The sequence below is a fragment of the Lipophrys pholis genome (genome assembly GCF_963383615.2).
Source record: "Lipophrys pholis genome assembly, chromosome: 10".
Taxonomy (NCBI): Eukaryota; Metazoa; Chordata; class Actinopteri; order Blenniiformes; family Blenniidae; genus Lipophrys; species Lipophrys pholis.
This window is the reverse complement of record NC_137640.1, coordinates 16,474,252-16,496,251: the sequence shown is the minus strand read 5'-3', so window position 1 is coordinate 16,496,251 and position 22,000 is coordinate 16,474,252. Positions and strand designations below refer to the sequence as shown.

The following is a 22,000-nucleotide window of genomic DNA, read 5'->3' as shown; positions in this document are numbered from 1 at the left end:
CAGCCAGCTGTGAATCGCCCTGTCTTCCTACGATGGGAAACACGGCAACTGCCAAGAAAGGCAATGAACAAGAAAGCGGTGAGTATCTGGAAGGCCTCCAGCTGACCTGCTCGTTGTTTAAAGTGAGCTATTGTACACAGTGATGTCTCTGATCAAAGCCAGTGGGGGGAAGCACCGCTTTAGCAGTTGTTGACCAGCGTTAGCAGACAGCACGGTAGTATGGGCTGCAGAGCAGATCCATCTTTGGTAGGGCAGTTTACAACCTCTGTCTCCCCTCTCCTCGCCATCTCTGTCAGCTTAGCTCCACTGAAAGCCATCCCGCAAAGGATACAGTCAGGCTTTGTATTTAATTTTTTTTCTTTCAAAGTGACACAGGCGAAGATGACAGTGGCATTGCTGCCTTATTCAGGTTTTCGTAGTGTTTAATACATCATAAAACATCCGTTCTACGTGATCATTAATATCCCAATTTACAGCAAAAATGCAATATTTAACTTGAGTTGCCAAAGAAGCGCGTTTCATCTCCGAAGTGCTCACATCACGTGCCTGGAGGCAGATAACATCAGCAAACACTGGTTTCTACTGAAGCTGCAGTACAAGGCTTGGTCACTGCTAACAACAGGTACCTGATAACCAGTATAACAGCAGCTAGACCTCAAAGGCCTCTTGGTGTGGTGAAACCACATTTTGTATTTTTTTTGTGTGCGTTTCTAGTTTGTTTGTTTGATACACAACAGCCACTGGTGTATTTTTAAAGCCCCATTGGGTTAAAACTGATGAAGCAAGTCAGCTGCCATCATGAAATGTGCAATAAAACAAAATGTTAAGCTGCGATCCAAGCTCCCTTACAATGGCATCATATATTTGTATTGATGCCACACCATCTAGAAAGAGTAGCACCCTTATCAGCCTAATTACACCTGTTGAAAAGCAATTTTGCAATCTTATGTTCTGTATTAATCACATAAAAGCAATAGCCAGAGAACAGCCTATTGTGTTTAGTACGCATTTGTAAGTAATGACCAGCCTAATCCACTCAACTGTGGCATAGTGGTCTGTCTGGAGAGGTTGATCTTGACCTGCTTTCTGATTGGCAACAATTCACAGCCTCACGGACTTGGGACTCAAGCCACTTGTAGTTTTAAGTCATGTGTCCAATAACATTGTGATGCCAACTACAGAAGCTTGTTAACTTCTTATCGTCATTTGGACTTAAGGCTGTTATTTTAAGTGACGTATACTAACGTAAATCTAAACTCATTTTAGATTTTACCCGCGCAGGCTTTGAGAAAAAACGTCTGCACCTTCGGGTCAGATCACACAGGGTGACTTCTAGTTAAGAAGTTTACTGCGGAACACAACCGCCAGAGAGCACACTAACCTGAAGAGTACTTCCACTTCAGTTGGTCTGTGGGTGTTACAGACTTACACTGTGAAGTTCACATAATTCAAGTGTTTTCGCATGTCACTTTGAGGCTATTCCAGAGGGCCTTCTGTAAATTCTATATCTTTGTCAGAGCAATGAAAACATTTGTTTGACAAAAAAGAAATGTGCTTAAAAGACACCACATGGAAACAACATGGACATGCAGTTGGCCGTTGAAACTGAAGCAAAGTGCTTAAACAGGAAGCTGAACTTTCTGCGGTTATTCAAACATTACAGAGCCCTTGATAACATACAGGAAGTTAGTACCACTGATGTTCAGTTAGAAAGAGCTCTCATTTTGCCTGTTAGCTTTCTCGCTCGCATGTCAAAATGGCCCAGGGAAAAGATCAGTCCTTTGCCAGCCGTCTTTTCCACAGATACCGTAAAGGTAGCCAGGAGCACAAAGGACAGGAGAGTGAGGGGCCTCATATCTCTGAGTTCACCATCATGTGGGATCAGTTGAGTAAGTCCAGTGTTTGTATTCGTAATTGTGTCGAATGCCATCTTCAGCTGGCTGGGTTTGATCTGTTTGGAGATGGAGTAGCTCATCACCGTACAATTAATCAGGTGGTTTATGTGGTCAAAACTCAGCAGGGACTTTAGTATTTACAATTAACTTTCCTGTTTTATATGCTCAAATGTTTGTCCTTCATGGGTTCATTGAGACCATAAATAGTTGTTTTATAATTCTTTACTATTTCGAATTACCTTCCCCATCAGGTTGCGATCACGTGTATGTTCACATATTGTAAATCCACAAGGGACGTTATTCAAAGTAGATCAAGTATAACACTTTGGAGAGCAGGTCATTTGTTGTGCTTCAGTTGTTTATTTCATCTTGATATCTGTGCTCTGTCATTTGTGTGCATTTGTGTATATTTGTGTACATTTGTGTACTGTTAGTGTTTTTCAACGATGACATGTTGTTGTTTTTTATGTGGGCTTTTTGCTGTGTCTGTTAATCAGTCTTGCCTTTTCTTCTTTGTGCGATAGTGAAGTCCTGCAACAGGTCAGAAATCCAAACATAGAACCAAAAGTCTAAGGTATCTTCTGTATAGATTCAAGAACAGATTTAATCATCATTGACTTCATTGTCAACATCCAACATACATACGTAGTTGCTGTGCAAGGAAAGAAAACTCGTTATTTTTCAGTTTTACAGTCAGTTCAGTCGAGTTTTGCTTAATCTTTATACCAAATAAACAATATTTAACAATAGAAGAATGTTATTACAATGTTGTCTGTCAGATGGTATGCTTGTCTAATTATTGTCTTCTCTGGTGTCGCCAATTTGTTGTCTGAATCTAACATTTTCTTGTTCTTAGCTCTTCATAAATGTCTCTTCCTCTCTTTCTCTTCTCCATCATTTCCATCCATGTGGGTGAATGTTCCTGCAAACCCTTGGTGAACTGTAGAGACTTTTGGTATGCTCATTTTTCCATGAGAGGTCCCAAGTCATAGAGAAAACCTTTATTATCTGTTGTAGGCATAGTTTGCTCACATTATACTCCACCTAAATATTAGCAGTTGAAGTGCTGTGTATGTGCAGAGTTTCCACGCAGTTCATGCACTTTCTATTTGGATTTTTTTTTTTTTATCAACATTACAAAGTGTACCACCAGCGACACATGAGAGGCCTTTCAATAACTCTTTGACTTTGGACACCTCATGTCTGCTGTGACTTTCACAATGCATTGTCTTCCGATTGCCTGCTCTGTAGTCTTAGTTATGTTTGGCATTTTGTCGTTCTCTCTGCCTATTGTTGCCCCCCTCCCCCTCCCCTCCCCCCTCCCCCCTTTTACTCTTACCTTTTCTTGAAAGAGATGCAGAATAGCTTTTCTTGAAATTGGCCAATTCTGCAAAGCCCACACAGCTCTTTGCATCACTTTATTAACTCAAATGTCCTGCTTAGGTGTGTGTTGTTGAATTTCATAATAAAGGTATTGTTTGGTGTTTTTTTGTTTTTAAATTAGAGTCCTACTTTCCTCGTACTTGACATTTGCCTGACCTTAAGATGCGTTTGCCCCTAAACGTGTGACTTGCCTTACTTTGTTTTCCTGAACACATTGAATTGCCCTGTTTGTTGTTCCTCTGAATATTTTAACTAACTTTGCCTGGCTACTAACTTTTGTAATTATTCTTTCATTCTCTCTCTCTCTCTCTCGATTTCTTCTTCTTTTTTTTTTTTCTTTTTTTTTAATAGTGAAAGAGTTCTTAGCTAAAGCCAAAGAAGATTTTTTAAGAAAATGGGAGTGTCCGGCACAGGTAGGTTTTCCCTCTGTATAACCTGCTTCATCAACTTTCAACTGCTTTGTTTGTTTGTTTTTTAACGAGAACGGCCATAAGACATGATAGCTTTTTCTCTTTTAGTTCTTGCTGGTTCAACCCCTGTTTTTCTTAAATGCAAGTTGAATTTGTAATTTTCCTGAATAATTTTCAACGTGTAAAGATAATCTCGACAAGCTGCTTGTGAAGAACATTAATTGTCTCAATCATTAAGTATGTAAAAACAACAAATACTGTAAAATTCTACTAATCAGCCATTTAACGTGTAAATAATGACATTCTGAGTCACTTTACCATTTACCATCTTCACTGTTCACCCATTACTTTTATTGTTGACCACCTCACAGCTTTGTTTTTCCACAGTTTTTTTTTTTTTAAAGACACACTCAATATATAGTGTTATAAGTATTAGTATTGTTATTATTATACATGAGAAGCAACTATAAGCAAACATGAAGACACGATAGACAGAAAATGTCAGTGTACTCCAGCAAAATTTAACACGGTCCCATTTGAACATACAGATTTTGATAGAGTTGATTTATTGCATACCATTAGGTTGTACAAATATACCTAATATGTGAGAGAAGACACAATGTAGTGGTATCTGTCAGAGCAGAAGACGTAGTAAAATGACAAGCTGTCTGACTTTCACCGCTCATGTGTTTCCTCAGAGCACAACGTGCTTGGATGACTTTGACAGGTTCAAGACTCTGGGCACTGGCTCATTTGGACGAGTAATGCTTGTGAAACATAAAGGAACAAACCAGTTCTATGCCATGAAGATCTTGGACAAACAGAAAGTAAGTAAAGGATTCTTGTTAAAGCCCTCACAACCCAGTGTCTTAATGCGTCCAATCATGCTTTATATACGTGCAGACACTTTGTATCTCAGAAAAGGAAATGCAACACTTCCTCTCATGCAATACCAACACGCTTTCAGTGGAAACCTCAAAGCTGCTTCTGACAGTGTTTTCACTCTTAAATAATGATGTGAAAGATGTCGAAGCAGCACGTCCACCGTGGGTTACTCATACAGCAGTGTGTCGCCCCCTTCGATTTTCAGTTATTTTAGGACGGAAACGTTTGTCTTTATCCTTTAGCTTTGTAGTTTCTCCGGTGTGGTTTTTCAAACTTCCTCTTTTAATTTGGTCATGTTTTGTTAACTGGGCTCCTATTAATTGATTGAACTGATGACTTTTTGATTTAGGATGCAAACATTCTTGCCTTCACTTTTCTTTTTTTTTTTAACCCCGCCTCTGGATAGTTCTTATATAACCTTTCCAATAGAAATATTGCAATAGATTTCTCAAACGTGGCCAGAAGTTTCCATGAAAGTACATGAACAACAATGAATACATGTGTTGGCAACCTTCTTGAAAGTTTAGGTATGAATCACACTAGAGATTCTGACCTGTTGGTTGATGTCTCAAACACTGTTTGTGCTGACATGTCAGTGTAATATCTAAGACTTAAGAGTCTTCTGACAACAACAAAAAAAAACAACATTTGTTTCACAAAGAGCTACCAAATTAGATTGGCCTTTGTCTTTTTACTCGAGAGCTCACGGGCACATTATTGACAAGGGAATTGACTCCTGAAGCTTCAACAGGCTTTTATAAATGGTTATCCTCTTAACTGCTTGATCAAATAACAGTGAGTTTGATAAAAAAGTTTATATTTACAATATAAGAATACCTATATTGGGGGGGGAAAACCTTGTCCGGGTGTAATTGGATATGAACACACACTGTCAATAGTTTCATTTCATTCATTTCAGAAGTCTTAATATAAAATTGCAAAATTGTTCCTATGTGTTTATCTTCAACCTAGTTTTTTTGTGTATTTTGTTGTTTGTTTTGTAGGTGGTGAAGTTGAAGCAGATAGAACACACACTAAATGAGAAGAGAATACTACAGGCTGTCTCTTTCCCCTTCCTCGTCAGATTGGAGTACGCCTTTAAGGTACAGGACAGTCCTTTGGCATGCATGTCACAGTGCGAGATTGAATACCCCCCACATGGCATGTTTGTTCTTCTCCATTCCCAAATAGTGTGCATTCGTTACAAAGGGGCCATAACCTTATTTAAAAGTATAACGCTTTAATTGTCAGGACAACTCAAACCTCTACATGGTGATGGAGTACGTACCCGGTGGAGAAATGTTCTCGCACCTCAGACGCACTGGAAGGTTCAGGTACGGTGCACAGTTTATATTACTAAGAAAAAAAGTGATGAAGGAATGTCGTTGATGAAAGTGATGAAGTTGAGACGGATTCCACTTTAACCTGACAGTACAGTGATAACAGAGGTTTTCCTCTTCAAGTCGGAGATCACCTGTGTCCAGGTTTTTAACTTTTTCTTTTTTCTTTTTATCTCCTCCAGTGAACAACATGCAAGGTTTTATGCAGCTCAGATAGTACTCACATTTGAGTACCTTCACTCCTTAGACCTCATCTACAGAGACCTGAAGCCTGAAAATCTGCTCATAGATCAACATGGCTATATCCAGGTAGGCACATCATCACTGTCAAGTTGATCCTACAACATGAACATGACTAAAGGGTCAGTGACAAATCCTCTGTCGTATTTAAGTCACAACCCCCTGATACCTGAAATGTAATCGGATACTCCGCTCTCATAGGATTTTTATGGCATCTAACTGACTAAAAGCTGTTGTAAATTGAAGTCTCAAGTTTAATTTACACAAATAGATTTGGGCCTTTGTTAACAATCTTGGTACAGACAAGCGGCGCACATTGGCTTCACATTCATGGTCTTATCATGTTGTTGTTATTGCTCATTCCTCAGGTGACAGACTTTGGCTTTGCCAAAAGAGTAAAAGGGAGGACCTGGACATTGTGTGGAACCCCTGAGTATCTAGCTCCAGAGATCATCCTCAGCAAGGTGAGGCCTTCGAACGCAACATAGTACCTGTGGGGGGCGGCTGTGGCTCGGTTGGTAGAGTTCGCTCGCCAAGTGTCCTTGAGCAAGACACTGAACCCCAAAATGGACTGGTTGCCTTGCATGGCAGCCACCTCTATTGATGTGTGAAGAAGTGAATGTGATTAGCAGTGGAAAGCTCACGCGGTGGAAAAGTGCTACTTTCAGTAAAATTCACTTACCATTCATTTTAAAACTGGATCTTATTGTCTCGGTTCTCTCCTGCAGAAAACTACAAGGAACTGACTTTCATTTTGACGTCTACATTTGTGTTGCGATAAATGGAAATGAAACATCAATGATTTGAAACAAAATAGTTTTTGTTGCCAAACTGGATTGTGTGACAGGTTGAGTCAGTCAGATGACCTGAATCCATCTGAAAACATGTGTCTTCTAGACAAAGACTCACGACGAGGTCACTGCTGTACAGATCTGTTACGCCATTACCAAGAAAGAGATCAAACAAAGATTAATAAATTATGCTGCTTTAAAACTGAAGTGTATTACATTCACTTCACATCAGTAAGTCATTTTTTTTTTTGCCTTAAAGTTTTTGTTTCTTTAAAATCTTTTCTTTCCTTGAATTAACCGTCGGGTTATTTCTCCATTTTTTAAAAGATATGTTGAAATTGTATCGGAAGCTCTCACTTGCATTAGTTAACGTTGATCCTGTTGAAGCTTCTATGGTGCCTTGTGTGTGAGAAAAGAGGGTTAACACCATCAGGTTGTCAAAGTATTTTTTTTTTAATCTTTGTTCTAGGCCAGATGTGTCTACAGACGAACACATTCTCCCCTTTTTTTTTCATGAAATCTTAGATTCAGAAGAAGAGACATTTTTAAATGGCTATGCTTCCCGATTGTAGATCTCGAAATTCATCAATTGAAAATTATGTCATTAATCCTTCCGTCTCAAATGTAAAAAGTAAAACCAACACATGTCCTACCAAATCTGACGTAAACTGACAGTGTCTTTATTTGTCTTCCAGGGCTACAACAAAGCTGTGGACTGGTGGGCACTTGGAGTTCTCATTTATGAGATGGCTGCTGGTTACCCTCCTTTTTTTGCAGATCAGCCCATTCAGATCTATGAAAAGATTGTGTCTGGCAAGGTATGCAAAGATAGCCACGGGTCAATTCCAGGTTTAAATATTTGTGCTATTTGACTGCTCTGCCATTTCTCTTCTTGCCTTTCACACACTTGATATTCACTTGTTATCCAACCAACCAGCTGAGCACGCTGAAGTGAAACAGGGAAGCTTTTGGTCTAAACTTGTCTCTATTTATAATTGTTGTTGACACTTATTTCTTCTTTTGAGAGCATAGCTCGACTGAAGTCCGAATTCCTTGTTTGTATGCATAACCTTGGCCACCATAACCAAGACATGTGTTGTTTTTTTCTTTGCTTTTTGCATTAGGTAAGATTCCCCTCTCACTTTAGCTCTGACCTGAAAGATCTTCTGAGGAACCTGCTTCAGGTGGACCTCACAAAGAGATTTGGCAACCTGAAGAATGGTGTAAATGACATCAAAAATCACAAGTGGTTCTCCACAACAGACTGGATTGCCATCTATGAGCGAAAGGTGAGCCTTCATTCTGACTTTGCTCTATAGTGATCTGACATGTTTCACGTGGCGTGGTGTCGGTCCATCAGGTCGCTTGTGGATGTGAGAACAACTGCACATATGTTCCTGTGTATTCTCAGGTTGAAGCTCCCTTCCTCCCCAAGTGCAGGGGACCAGGGGACACAAGCAACTTCGACGACTATGAGGAGGAGGACATTCGCGTCTCGCAAACAGAGAAGTGTGCAAAGGAGTTTGCAGAGTTCTAGTGAACAGGCACGAGTCCCATCAGGGCTCTCATGTTTCGGGATATTTGCACTCTTGTTTGAGGGTTAACGTGGAACTGAGGCCATCGTGTGCTCAAAACAAATGCCTAGTTCCTTCATTCCACACAGCTGAATGAGGTCCTTTTTGCCATGATCCTGCGTGCAGTTAGCACTAATCTATACACAGGCACATTTTGCACACACCCGTTGTGCTGCATCACAAGTACTAGACCACATTTTAATTGTTTGTCTTCTTTTTTTTTTTTTCTTGTCTATGTTTGACACTTTTGAGCCCCCCCCCCCGCGTCCTTTTTTTGAGTTTGTAACGTGAAACCTAATGTTGTTCCCATTTTTCAGCGACACAATGAGTGATTGATTGTATTAGCTGGTGTTACACATAATGTGATTTGAGCTTTTGGGGAATTGAAGGGATCTTATTTTCTTTTTGTTTTGGTGTTTCAATTTGACGGAGGTTACCAGTCATCTGCCCGTTACAAACCCGAGTGTCATTTAGGGTACAGTTTGGTTTTCTTTAACCAGGAACACTGAACCGTGAACCATTACTCGTCAATCTGGCGTCCTGAGGACCTAGAATATATGTATTAGTACATTTGAGCATATACATAGAAGAGACATTTTAAAAATACTTTTCTTTGTGAAGCATGACCAAAATTCAATCAGAGAGAATTGATGTTTAGTGACGGAAGAGAAACACTGGGAACTTCTTGGAAGGGTTTCAGTTTTAGCATTCTGACACTTGAAGAGATGGATTAAGCACGACAAGCGATGTTATCAATCAGAACAATGTCGGTGCTGTGTTTGCTGATTACCTGTAGCATTGTTTATCCATATCTAGTTACAGGATAGTTCCTTTTTTTTTTCTTTTTTTTTTTACCTCAGTTTTGGTGTGGTAGACACTGAACAAGTCAGTACATCACTGCACACACGCAAAAGAAATCACTGTTTATACGACATAAAATATCAATATACGTATACGAGTTTATCAACATTGCATTTTTCAACAGCTGATTTTTATTTATTTTATTTTTTTTATATCAAAAAGGACAAGCAATGTTGGTCACTTGGACTCACTTTGTCCAAATTGGTTGCTTTTTTTTTGAATTTCTGTTCTAACTTGTGTTTAAGGAGATCAGTCAAAAAATATATATATTGTGTATCTGCCATATATGTTTTGTTTTCATTTTTATTTTTGCATGTTTGTCTTGGTTATGCAGCGAGTCATACAAGCTATTAGTGCTCTACAAAGTTTTGTTGTTGTTCCTTTTACCTTGAATTTGTTCCATAGAAGAAAATACCAAACCATTTACCTAGTTAATGAAAGAAAAGTGAAATATCATACCAGAAAAGTATTTTATTCTTCCTGGTCAATACTTATTTGACCCACCTTCTAACTTAAGTTGTAGCTTATTGTCTCTTTGCATCATTTTCTTTTAACCAACTTGGACATTGTGATGGGACAATATTTGCTCATTTCTTTTATGAAATCGGTGAAATGTGAAATTTTCAAAGGAATAAGGTCAAATGTCTGGCTTTTGAAGTTATTTTGCCTGTCATGTTACTCACTCCTTTGTATTGTTTGCGTGTCGTTGATTCATATGTTTTCCAGTCTGAGGTTTCGTTGAAGGATTCTTCTATACCATGTACTCTTTATGTCCCATTTATTCTGACGTATTGCCTGTCCTTGCTGCTGAAATGTAGTCCTTGCCTCGACAAACTCTGCTCCGGCGTGATAGCTAGATGTATTGTCTCTGAAGAGCCTGTGTGTCGAATGCTGAAGAAGGTCTACCGCGTTGACTTCTAGGTCTTTCAGATGTCAGGAAGGTTCAGCTTTTGTGGATTCTCTTATTCTTCTTTGTCTCAAAATGTCCTTCACTGGGAAGTCAGAGTTTGAGGTCATTTCTGCAGGTTGGACACTCAGGGCTGTGAGAAAAATCTAAAGTTTTAAGTTTCACACTGTGTCAGAAACAACGATGTGCTGTTGATGGCCTTTTTCTGTCGTTAGAATCTTCAGTTTCCGGTCGTTTTCGTTGTTTTTCGACACGTTGCTCGAGACTTTGCATAGAGAAAAAAAAGCAAACTAATCAAATTCAAACAATCATAAACAACCAAATGTGAAAAGGGACTGAAAGCTATTTTTAGGTACTGCTGTGGATAGTGGATATTCCTTAATTGCTAAATTTACACTTTTCTTTCTACTCAACTGAGCACTTGATAACATTTTAAGATTTCTTTCATTTCAAAGACACAGCTCTTCCTTAAGCTACTATTATTTATATTCGTAATACATTTTATTTATGGCCACCTTTCAGGACACCCAAGGTCACTGTATAAAGAACATGTTAAAACACAGTTAAAAACATATTTATATTTAGAGATTATTTTAAGATAATATTTACACTTGCATAGTTCTGAGCATATGTGAGACCCCAAATATTTTATTTGCAAAGAATTTATCAATACTGAATATATTGGATTATTTATTTGTACCATTTTCTTTATTTGACCTTTTTAAAATGAAACATTCATAGTGATAAACATGATTACCATAGTAATGCACACGGACACCTCTATTGCCTATCTAAAATTGTAGCTCTTTAATTTGAGTTATTTCTATGTTTCTCCACTTTTTTCTTACTCTGTGCAAATCAACTTCATCAAACTCCATCCAACTGTGTTTTGGCAGTTTGAAATGCGAACAGAATGTTATTGCTGAATCCACCATACTTCAAATTGGAAATATTCTGGGTAAAATGAGCATGTTTCAGTCTAAACTGCCTGTGTGTGTAAATGATCCCAGAACATGTGCAGAAACTCCCCACCTCCCTCCAGCACCATGTGTGTAATAATGTTTGTCAGATTTGATGTAAACAATCGCACTTTTCCCTGAGCCACTTCACACTCCTGACTGAAGGAAATCAGTTTATGAGTTCATCATAGCTAGTAACACATGCCGATATGGGATCAATAATCTGAAATGTGTCTGTATTTAGTTTGTGATTCTTTTTTTTTTGTTTGTTTTTTCTTTTTCTTGCACATCATTTAGACGGCTGACACGTTTTTCCCACCCATATTTACTTGTGTTTGCAAGGGAAATATACTTTGCTGTAGCAGATTTTATGTAACAAATGGTATGTCACTATAATAAATTCTTTTTATTAAAATCTGTGGCTGTACTTGGTCTGGATAGACGTTGGATTTAGGCGGTCAGATGGTGATCTGTCACATGAGGACTACAAACTCCGGCCGCACTCCATTTCCCAGAATCCTCTGGTGTCATGTGGGCGACAAGCGAAAGCGATGAACAGGGGCTAGTTGGGCTTTTACTTGATAACATTTTCATTTTATCGGGCGAAAATCGGAAATGATTAGGTACTAAAATACATCCGACATCACGGGACTTTTTTTTCTCATTCGAATCGGGATCGCAACTTGGCCGAGCAGTTGTTGTCAAGCGGGAATCCTCTGGAATAAGGTAACTGTTAAATTTTATATTAGCTCGCTGAGCTAACTATCCCTGTTAGCTTGACGTTCATACAAAATACGAAGAGGCAGAGAATAATTAATCGGTGGTTCGTCAGGTAACACTTTCTATATGTCGCCCTGCCGATGTCAGCTAATGCGTGGGCGCCCCGCGTTTGTAATGTTATTGTATTTTTAAAAGCGTGATTTTTTATTTTTTTTGTTTTGTTTTTAGGTCGTCACGATCACCGCTCAGCTCGCTGTGTTGAACACTAAAGTGTTGTTTTGGCACGACTTGTGTTTGCCGTTTTAAAAAAATATTTTTTAAATAAAATGTCGTTTGAATTGTACTGTGCTACTGTTATTCCAGCGGAGACGTCCAGTGAGCGCCGGGCTGAGAAAGATGGTGAACAATGCTGGGTTTTGAGCTGCCGACACACTGAGTTCTGCGAGAGTGGACATCTAATGAAAAATTACTGCAACGTAACAGATTGTAAGAGTCTCATTTTCTCCCCAGTTCGGTGCTCTGAGGAAACAGCTTTCACCTGCCAGCAGTCACACCGCAGCATGTCTCTGCACTTTGTTTTCTGTTTCATCGACAGCCCCCTCACGTGCACTTTTCACAGGAAAGAAATTAAAAATAAAAAACCATCGAAAACTAGATTTAGAAATACAACTGAACCAGCAAAGAATCCCTGCCAGAATTAATGAATAAGTTCTCAATTTTTGTAGGGAAAAAAAGGAAATTATTGAATTTCAATTGCAGGTTTGTATTTTCATAAAGTCTGTCTCAATTTGATGAAAATTCCAAATTTGCTCTTTTGTATATATTCCTACAGTAAAGGCTTTAACAAAGATGAATATTGGTCCAAGATAGAGTATTTCCACTAAAAAACAAGATAGTATTGTGTGATGATGGGTATTTTTGAGCTTTTAACATGTTAGAGTTTTGCACATAATTGTACTGCATTCTCACACTCCAAAAAATAAAAATGTAAATCTTTATGAAGTGACCGGTTTTTCTCAGAGGCCCTTTGGTTAATGAAAGAAGAAGGAAGTATACCTTATTCATCCCCTGGGGAAATTATTCCTCTGCATTTCACCCATCCTATCCACGGTTAACCTTAACTCCACTCAGTATGAGCAGCAGGCTGCCACAGTGTGGAGCCTGGGAGCTGGTTAAGGTGAAGAATTTTGCTCCGAGGGGCACAGTGGTGCCCTGTTGGCAGTAGGATTCATTTCTGCAAACAACAAATTGGGCAAAGGCTGGATTGTGGCACCATTTTAAGTTTTAAAAAGTTATTAAAATATATTCAATCAATTAAAATGACCTTTGCATTATAGTAGATCTCGTAATTAAGAATTTATTTTGTGTGTTTGACTGTAATGTCAATGTAATTCACTTCAAGATAGTAGAAAAATGCAAGTATTCTATTGCTATAATTATCTTGCTGTTGTTATTACACAATCCCTTAGCGTTTTGTGAACATTCCTTATTGGAAAAATAATAAGCATACTAAAATCATTACATCCTATCTTGTAAAAGTAAACAAATCTATTTATGTTTATGCTATGTGAATAACAAATGTACTTGTTCTTAGTTATGGACACATGAGCTTGTTGGTTTCAATTAGAGATTCTCAAACTGGTAAGCATACCGTCAATGATATTAACTCCCTAATATTATATATGATATTAACTAACTAAAAAATATATAAAATTGTCAAAATGGTGCAAAACTTGAAATGAAAAAATCTAAAACACATGAAGCAAAAAGGGCAAGCCTCCGCTACTGGTGTGTTCAGGCCAGCTATAATGGTCGGACTTGATATTTTTTCTTTCCATATATATTTTTTCACACTGTGACAGAATAAATGCGTTTTAGAAAGTCTGGCCGTTTTAAAATCTGTGATAGTTTTGAAATGCGTGAGAGTGTCGGAATGTTTGAGAGATTTTGTGTTCAGAAGATTATTTTGAGTGTTGTCCATTATGCTCAAATGAATTTGCAGTTCCACTGTGCAGGCCTTGTGTACTTAGAGTTATGCGTAGTCTTTGAAACAAGCTGATGCCACTACCATGAATTACACATGAGCCACTACAGGCAACAGTGAACCCCCCCCCCCGAAAATAAAATTATCGTTTCACCGGGCAATAACCTCCAGCGGAAACAGACTCAGAAGTGGTGGTTTCCAACTTGTGCCTCTTGGGGTTAGATTATATTAAGAGAGACAAGAATAGGACAAAAGAACAAACAAGTTGGCAGCATAGTAGTCGACACACTTGATGGCGGAGAGAACAGATCACAAACTTCAGATTCACAGCCAGCTCGCCATTTAGGAAGGGACAGAGAGAAGAAAGCACCAACAACAGGATATAAACCAGGTCATTGAGTTGAAATGTGACAACCAAGGCAATGGACCAGGGGACCAAACCCTTAAGCTTCATCATCTAGAACACTTGTAAGAAAACCAGTTCGATCAAAAATGAACAAACAGCCTATTTCAACTGAAATAAGAGGATTTAAAAGTATTTTAAAAAATTGTCTCGAGCCTTGCACCCCAGAGTGTGTGCTTTGAACAAAGTTAAAGGTTTCCAGTGTTTCATGGAACTTCAGTAGATAAATATTCACCCTGTGTTGACAACATCTGTATCTGCTCGCTCACCAGTGCCTGGCTGTTTTTGTGATTGAATCTTCTAATTGTCCAGCTCGATGGAATTGTATCTTCAAAACTCCAGAGTTGTACACAGCGGTATCATAATGCTTCATTTAGCTTTTTTTGTTTTGTTTTTCAGCTGGCATGGAAGACAAGGCTAATGGCTCTGTTGAAACCAAAAGGTAGGCCCTTCACTTCAAGCACGACATAATGTTTTTGTTGTTATATAAATTAATTTGTCAAATAGCTAACACAGATGAGTTTATGTTCACATTACAATAGACCGATTATTTTCTAACCCGCAGCCCAGTGGAAAATGGTCAGTTGCCAGACCCTTCCAACTGGGGGGTTGCAGACGTTGTCAACTACTTCAAAGCTACAGGGTTCGAGGAGCAAGCCACTGCTTTCCAGGATCAGGTTAATTATTGTCAGAATTTCTTTCATCAAATCAAAAGGGACTAGATCTCCAGCTAATTGTTTCTCTCTCCACCTGGCAGGAAATTGATGGGAAGTCGCTGCTCCTCATGACGCGTAATGATGTCCTGACAGGGCTGTCCATAAAGCTCGGGCCTGCGCTGAAGATCTATGAGTATCACGTGAAGCCACTACAAACCCAACACCTCAAGAGCAATGCCTCGTAGCACCGCAGGTCAGCCCAATCACCCGCCTCAGTGACAATCATGTGTCAGGAGAACCCCTGCCAGGTTAGCTGGCGCTTCACAAAGACTCCTCGGCCCACAGTGGCATCTTAAACAGGATTTGAGTGCTGTATGTTTTTATAAGCATGGACTCCAAAAATGGATTGCACATGGTGTCCACTGTTTACTGTTTCACTGTTTCATCCATTCTCATTGTTGCTGCTTGAGATGTGTAGTTCTTTTTTTTTTCTTTCTTTCTTTTTCTTTTTTCTTGTGTTTTAATTTAAAGGGGAGAATTGGGGGAGAATACAGGGATGATTTGTCTGTGTGTGTGTGTGTGTGTGTGTGTGTGTGTGTGTGTGTGTGTGTGTGTGTTGTACGTGGGTGTGTTCACAAAGTGAATTTAATGACAATGTGTGGCGGCAAATCCCTGCTAAAACAATGATCCACAAACTAGATCCACACACATGGATGTAAGGGAGTTCTGTGCGCAAGTCAAACAGCTGCAGAGACACCAAATCATTTTGTAATCCAGAATAAGTTTTCCCTGAATTGAATAACTTGAAGTTTCCACTGTCACTTTTTAGGGAGGTTCAAAAAGAGTTTATTGCAAACAGGGAGCCAGCCAATCATAGGTGGCAGGACTATGCACCAATACTGGTATCGGTTGTGATACTGCATGGCACACCCATGATTGTAAAAGATCTGCGATACAACAAGTATTACATGATGTCATGCGTCAGGAGAAGGTGAAAGACATTTATTAAGTCCTCATAACAGTCGGTGCATCCCTGGACAGGATTTTAACCTATCACATGTCAGGATATAATGACGGGCTCCGCCCACTTACTGCCAAAATGAAAAAAAAATACTCATGCCAGCAGGTGAAAGTGCCAGTGGGTTTGTGCCCCTTTACATTTTGCTCATGCTTGAAGCAGCATTTTCTCCTGAAAGGCCACAATATTGCTCATGCAAGCCCGGATAGTCAATCTGCGAAGGCTGCGGAAGTTCTCATATTAAAATGTGTGTGCACGGCTGATTGACTTGCAAGCGCTGCTCACTTACATCCACGCACCTTGATTTTGGCATGAATTTGCCGTCAGTGTGACGGTTCCAAACAGTGTCTGTATATAAGATGATATAAAGTTAAAAAGTGTGTACGGTCTGTCATACCTGAACGCTTCGATACACACAGAGTACAACTGTCAAGCTTTTAATTTTGCTCGAACATATTTTAATATTCAAACTGCACATCTGAGTCCACAAGTCTTGGCATGTAAGAATGAAGCTTTTTTTTTTCTTTTTCCCAGACACACACATACCTACCTGTGGTGCTTTTAACATTGCCGCACAGACATCTGTACTGAAGTGTGTATGACTAATGTATATGTGCAACATAACACTGGAGTTTGAATATTTGACCCCAAGATTTGCAATAAATGGTGCTCTTTTCTTCACCAAAGAACAATGTCAGAACTGAATGTGGTTTTATTTTATTCACTTTTCACAGTCAACAGCAAATCATACTTTTTCTTGTATATCTTCATTGAAGTTATACATGATATCAGCTTTTCTCTTAAAAGGACGTCTGGATTGACGGTCCCATTTCAGCAGCAGTGGTTTCTGATTGTTGTGCACCTTCACAGTCGGGCTTTCTGTTTCCTGCGTACAGTCCCCGTAATGTTCCCCGAGGGGTTATCGAGGGGAAGAAGTACCTTTTGAGAGGCAAAGTAAGGCGTTAGAAGGTGTTAGAAACCACATCTTCTCCTCCTTAAACAACTTTTAAAGTTAGTTGCAAATGTGAGAACTTACTTCATCTTTGTTGCTGAGACCCAGTTTTGTCATGTCAATGGTGAAGTAATGCTGGTTGGGCATAACGATCTCTATTTCTTCCATCTAAAAGACAAAACACTTTTCACAACCTGACTTATGGTGAATCTTTGAAGGAAGGTTGCCTTTGTAGTGCAATTTTCAACCTTGATGTGAAAGTAGATGTGGTGATCATTTTATTTCATAACAAATATTGCACAAAAGTCCTCAAGTTTATAAGATTTTCTTTTTGAAAACACTTAATTATCTACCCGCACAAAGTGCTTGTAGTAAGAAAAACAAGTGTTAATATTAATTATGAATGAAACATTTGACATCTCTTGATTTGTGTAAATAGAGTTTAGTTCGAAATGAATGCAAGAAACAGCAGTATCTGGCTGCACAGTATAATTCAACATCATACGCTCCCGCTTCCATCTGTGCAGGATCAGGTTGAAAATATGATAGTAGAGTAGGGGTATGTTTTATACCTGTCGTGCTTTTTATTGTATTAATTATCACAACAAATTATTTTGACGTGACAATACTTGTTGACAATCACACTTTTTAGCCTTGATCTTCCTATCCTGTCACCACTCTCAGCATTGTATGCCGTCTTCTCAAACCCGTAAGTCCTAGATTGTATATATCAGAACATTTTCAAACTGCCATATTGAAACTGATGATGTAGAAAATTAAAGTTATCTTACAAACAGTCAGAAGCACTCATTACAATTTTCTTTTTACATTTCTACAGCCATGATATTATTTTATTACACCATATTGTTGTCATGTCTTGGGTGTCCCTGCCAACGAATATAGCAAAGAAATTAAAGTAAATAAGTGACTCTTCTTCTGAGATTAATGTTAAATTTTTCATGAATAGGTTATGTATCAGGAGCAGTTCATTGAGTTACAATACCTCACCTCAGGAATTCTGTCCAGGGCCAGGACCTGGGTTTCATAGAGGGTCTTCTGCACAGAGGGTGAGTACTCCCCACGATCATAAGGGCCAGCAAACTTCTCAATGATCGTCTCTTTCACAGTCTTCCTGTGACATGATTATTCGGCATTATTGCTTTAGCACAAAGTCTATATTGTGAACGCAATTGTGGATATTTACCAGGCATCATCAAAGTTGACATCCTGACTCTTGTTGTATAGCCACCGAGAGTAGACAGAGGTGCAGAAACACCTGTCCTTGGTTTCTCGCAAAGTAGTGAAGCGGTCTTGGAGGAAGCCTTCAAAACCAGACTGGGTGGTTTTCAGCACCGTCATGTTCTTCAACCCGCTGTGGACTACAGGGGTGCCTGTGTAGGACACAGAGTTAGTGACTGGAAAATATATCGGATAACCCATTTAAACATGTGCATAAAAATTATTTTGTTTTTTTAATAGACTGAAGCCTCGGTAGTTTTTCATTCATTGTTCATACATGTTTACACTGCAGAACAAGTGAAGGCCACAACAGATCAGCCTTGATGTCATCAATTCCACACAAGCAAATTAGCTACGGCAGCGTCTTTTTAAAAGAAAATGGATTCAAGCAAGTATGTTTTTACCTTTAGAGCTAGAAGCTCTGCCTTTGTGTGTGTGTGTGTGTGTGTGTGTGTGTGTGTGTGTGTGTGTGTGTGTGTGTGTGTGTGTGTGTGTGTGTGTGTGTGTGTGTGTGTGTGTGTGTGTGTGTGTGTGTGTGTGTGTGTGTGTGTGTGTGTGTGTGTGTGTGTGTGTGTGTGTGTGTGTGTGTGTGTGTGTGTGATCACCATTGAGATTTTGTTCAACGTCACAGAAGCGACAAGCCTCAGGACTGAAGATAAATGCATGAGCATGCTCGACTCCATTCTGAGGAAAAAAAGTGACATCTTCTTCATCAGTATCTAATGAGATTAAGGAGCACTTCAGTCCCACCCAAACCATTGATCCAGGAGCCAACAATGAATGAATTGTACCTTCTCCAGTCTTTTCCATGGAGCTTCCTCCATTGAAACTTTGGCCTTCAGCACATGGTTGAAAGAGGTCAGGAAATGATTACAAATGTCCAAGGAAAACTGTTCAATGTTCTTCACCTGTAGGTGTTAGACAAAAAAAGAGAGACAAGCTTCAAATCAAAAAGGATCAATAAGACAAATAAGACTCAGATAAAGCAAAAAAAAAAAGCTGACTCTTTTATGAATTGTAAATCAGCAACTTTAACCACTACACCAGTCTAGACATTGTCCCAGAAACACAACATCCATTTGTGTTTTAGTCTCTATTGTTGTGTATTGTGATAGGGAATCTCACATTGTTCTAAGTGCTTATGTTTTGTCAAAAGACAACCGGGGCTCAGTTTGTCTGACGACTGGCAGTTCAGTCCCCCACCTCGTTGTGTCCTTGTGCTGACGTGTCCTTGGGCAAGACACTGAATCCCAAGCAGTTCGCAGTGCTGTGGCGATGACCTTGCATTGCAGGCCTTCACCACTGATATTGTGTGGGTGTGAATTGGTGAATGTGACGGATCATGTGGAGCGCCTTGAGACAACTCGTATACGTAAGTGTATCTCAGTAAAGTCCATTTTCAGTGTCCAATGAAACCCCATTCCTACCTTTTGTTGGACTGTCAAGCTATTTGTTGGCCAAATTTGCTATCTGAAAAAAATCATGGCTCCTGGTTGCATTTATGAGTAAATGGGAAATGGGACTTGTACGACTTTCACCGGGGTAAAATGCATCTGAAGGTGATCGAACTGGGAGGCTTCAGCGATCGCCCAGATTAAGATTTGTTGTCACTCCATATGGCAGCTGTTTTGGTGACACAATTGATCTCACCTTTGGCACAAGTAAGTTGTTGTTTTGTTTTTCTTCATACTCGTATTAGTTGCTGTAGATTAGGACAAGTGGCTCACCAGTGTATCACAGAGAGACAGGCAACTCAACACACTCACATTGACTCCTCCGGGCAATTTACATTCACCAATGAACGTGTCGTTTTACACTCACTGTCAAACAGACATACGTAATACTGACCGTTTGAAATGCACTACAGGTCCAACCAGTTTTATGTTTAAATAACTGCAGTCTGAAGTTTGTTATTCCCGAAAAGCACATTCAAATTAAGTTCTTTACTATAGGTTTGAAAAAGCCCAAAAATATGGCATGCTGCATTTCTAATTGGTATATTGTAATGTCACAATTATACAACCTTTTTGTTGGATTCTTAGTATCTTGCTGTGTTTTCTGAATGAAAGAAAAATGTCTTGGAAATAGCACAGTGCTCTCAGCTCATTTAACCCCAATCACTTACAGACAGTCTCTTTAATCGATATTAAAATGAGGGGGTTGTGTATGAAGTAGTGCCGATTGGGGGGAAGTGCCAATGGAATGAACTTGTAGCTCTGCTCCTGACAGAGATTACAAGGTGCAGTGCATCGTCTTGTTCCTGAGGGAGCAATCGCAGACTCACCCCCTTGAGCTTGGCCAGAGCGTGGACTGTGTTCTTAATGGTGTCGGTGGGGATGATGTCCGAGTTGTCTCCAGTTAGATAGTCCTTACGTGTCTTGAGCGTGAGCTCCACATCGGCCTTCAGCTCGATGATGTAGTGGTGACTCTCCTGTCTCCGGATGACCATCACCTTCACTGCATTCTTGCCGTAGCCTGTGCGCACAAACTCCACATTCTGCGCGGACAAATGCCAAGTTATTAACGCCATCCAAGTCAGCATTCACTTCGAAACATTTGTTTACCGTTGATGATTATATGTTCAACAGTTGGTGGTTGTTCAGTGCTATTTGTTGTAATGAATGCAATTCTCGAAACAAATGCATTGTTCTGGATTGTGATGTCGTTTGACTTGGAACCGTTTGAGATTGATAACACTTGCCGTACGTCACTAAACATGAAATAGGAACAAAATTGGAGCAAAGATACTTTTTTTCACTTGAAAAGAGATTTTGTAATGTTCATCTGGATTTCTAATATTGCTTTTTTTTATTTCAGTCCATATTTGATGCAGGACCTCTCTTTTTATTTAGAATGCTTTCAAATGATAAATGAAAATCAAACTCCATCATAGAAATATGATGAGCTTAAAACTTGAGCTTATGCTTATCATTATGCAACATATTGATGAATAGTTGAAACAGATCAACATGATTCTGCTATAAATCTGCATAATTTAAAAATGACAAACGCTAAAATTGTTTTCACTGTCTGAAATATTCAGATTGTATTTGTAAACTTTCTTTAAATTTCTCTCTTTCAGTAAAGCAATACGGTAAATGTGCATAAAACTGACGTTCGGTGTCTGATTGAATATTAAATGTAGAACTTAATTTGTATTGAAAAGAAAATATGTATTTGTTTTGCAGCTCGCACGTTGAAAAGTGGTTCACAGGTCGGACTCCTGACGATTATTGTCAGGCCTCACGGTCGCTGACCCGCTGATCTGAAAAGGTCATCATGTTTGTCTGTGTGTGTGTGTGTGTGTGTGTGTGTGTGTGTGTGTGTGTGTGTGTGTGTGTGTGTGTGTGTGTGTGTGTGTGTGTGTGTGTGTGTGTGTGTGTGTGTGTGTGTGTGTGTGTGTGTGTGTGTGTGTGTGTGTGTGTGTGTGTGTGTGTGTGTGTGAGTGTGTGTGTATTTCCCCTTTAAATTTGATTTGTATATCTCAGTGACCAGTTACCTGAGCTGAAGCGGTTGTCATGATGCCTTCCTCTTCTTTACCTGCTGACAGTTTGATGTCCTCAGTCTCTCACCCTGTCTCTGGCAGAAGGTGCATCTGCCAGTGTTCCAGCATTTTGTTCAGAGGGTGGTGCTACCTTTGCACTTCGACCAGTGGGAGTTACTTTAAAGGACGTTCAACCTGTTCTACTAGAACCATAACTGTAACTGCATAGTCACACTTGCAGATCCATTCACCAACATCCATCTTAATGTCCACTGTCCATCAATGAGGTTCAGGCTAAC

At 39.4% G+C, this 22,000-nt stretch overlaps 3 protein-coding genes across 4 annotated transcripts; 2 read left to right on the top strand and 1 right to left on the bottom strand.

Annotated features, from left to right (window-relative positions):
- Positions 1-11,651, top strand: prkacba (protein kinase, cAMP-dependent, catalytic, beta a; the record flags this gene model as incomplete). Of its 2 annotated transcripts, none has more annotated exons than XM_080472702.1 (10): positions 1-78; positions 3,630-3,691; positions 4,387-4,515; positions 5,578-5,676; positions 5,825-5,907; positions 6,096-6,222; positions 6,522-6,617; positions 7,640-7,762; positions 8,069-8,233; positions 8,356-11,651. In XM_080472702.1, 10 exons carry the CDS (start codon positions 33-35, stop codon positions 8,479-8,481), a joined length of 1,056 nt encoding a protein of 351 aa, XP_080328828.1. In that variant the 3' UTR covers positions 8,482-11,651. The 2 variants fall into 2 exon arrangements, with proteins under 2 accessions (XP_080328828.1, XP_080328827.1); XM_080472701.1 differs by lacking the exon at positions 1-78 and adding an exon at positions 1,757-1,889.
- Positions 11,652-11,767: 116 nt separating this feature from the next.
- On the top strand, positions 11,768-16,722 carry samd13 (sterile alpha motif domain containing 13). The gene is made up of 5 exons (XM_080472709.1): positions 11,768-11,971; positions 12,329-12,451; positions 14,752-14,794; positions 14,918-15,029; positions 15,110-16,722. The coding sequence occupies exons 2-5, from the start codon at positions 12,424-12,426 to the stop codon at positions 15,251-15,253; spliced, it is 327 nt and encodes a 108-aa protein (XP_080328835.1). The 5' UTR covers positions 11,768-11,971; positions 12,329-12,423; the 3' UTR covers positions 15,254-16,722.
- On the bottom strand, positions 16,650-22,000 carry uox (urate oxidase). Its single transcript, XM_080472708.1, has 8 exons — positions 21,717-22,000; positions 20,502-20,714; positions 19,009-19,125; positions 18,823-18,901; positions 18,183-18,369; positions 17,987-18,110; positions 17,063-17,146; positions 16,650-16,965 (listed from the first exon to the last, which is right to left on the bottom strand). Exons 1-8 carry the CDS (start codon positions 21,735-21,737, stop codon positions 16,891-16,893), a joined length of 900 nt encoding a protein of 299 aa, XP_080328834.1. The 5' UTR covers positions 21,738-22,000; the 3' UTR covers positions 16,650-16,890.

Excerpts from the sequence above, each read along its gene's own strand:
- uox (XM_080472708.1), bottom strand. The coding sequence starts at position 21,737 with ATGACAACCGCTTCAGCTCAG. Across the intron at positions 18,370-18,822 it reads CGTTGAACAAAATCTCAATG|GCACCCCTGTAGTCCACAGC; the intron begins GTGATCACACAC and ends TGTCCTACACAG. Across the intron at positions 16,966-17,062 it reads GTCTCAGCAACAAAGATGAA|GTACTTCTTCCCCTCGATAA; the intron begins GTAAGTTCTCAC and ends GCCTCTCAAAAG.
- samd13 (XM_080472709.1), top strand. The coding sequence starts at position 12,424 with ATGAAAAATTACTGCAACGTAACAGATT. Across the intron at positions 12,452-14,751 it reads TTACTGCAACGTAACAGATT|CTGGCATGGAAGACAAGGCT; the intron begins GTAAGAGTCTCA and ends TTTGTTTTTCAG. Across the intron at positions 14,795-14,917 it reads GGCTCTGTTGAAACCAAAAG|CCCAGTGGAAAATGGTCAGT; the intron begins GTAGGCCCTTCA and ends TCTAACCCGCAG.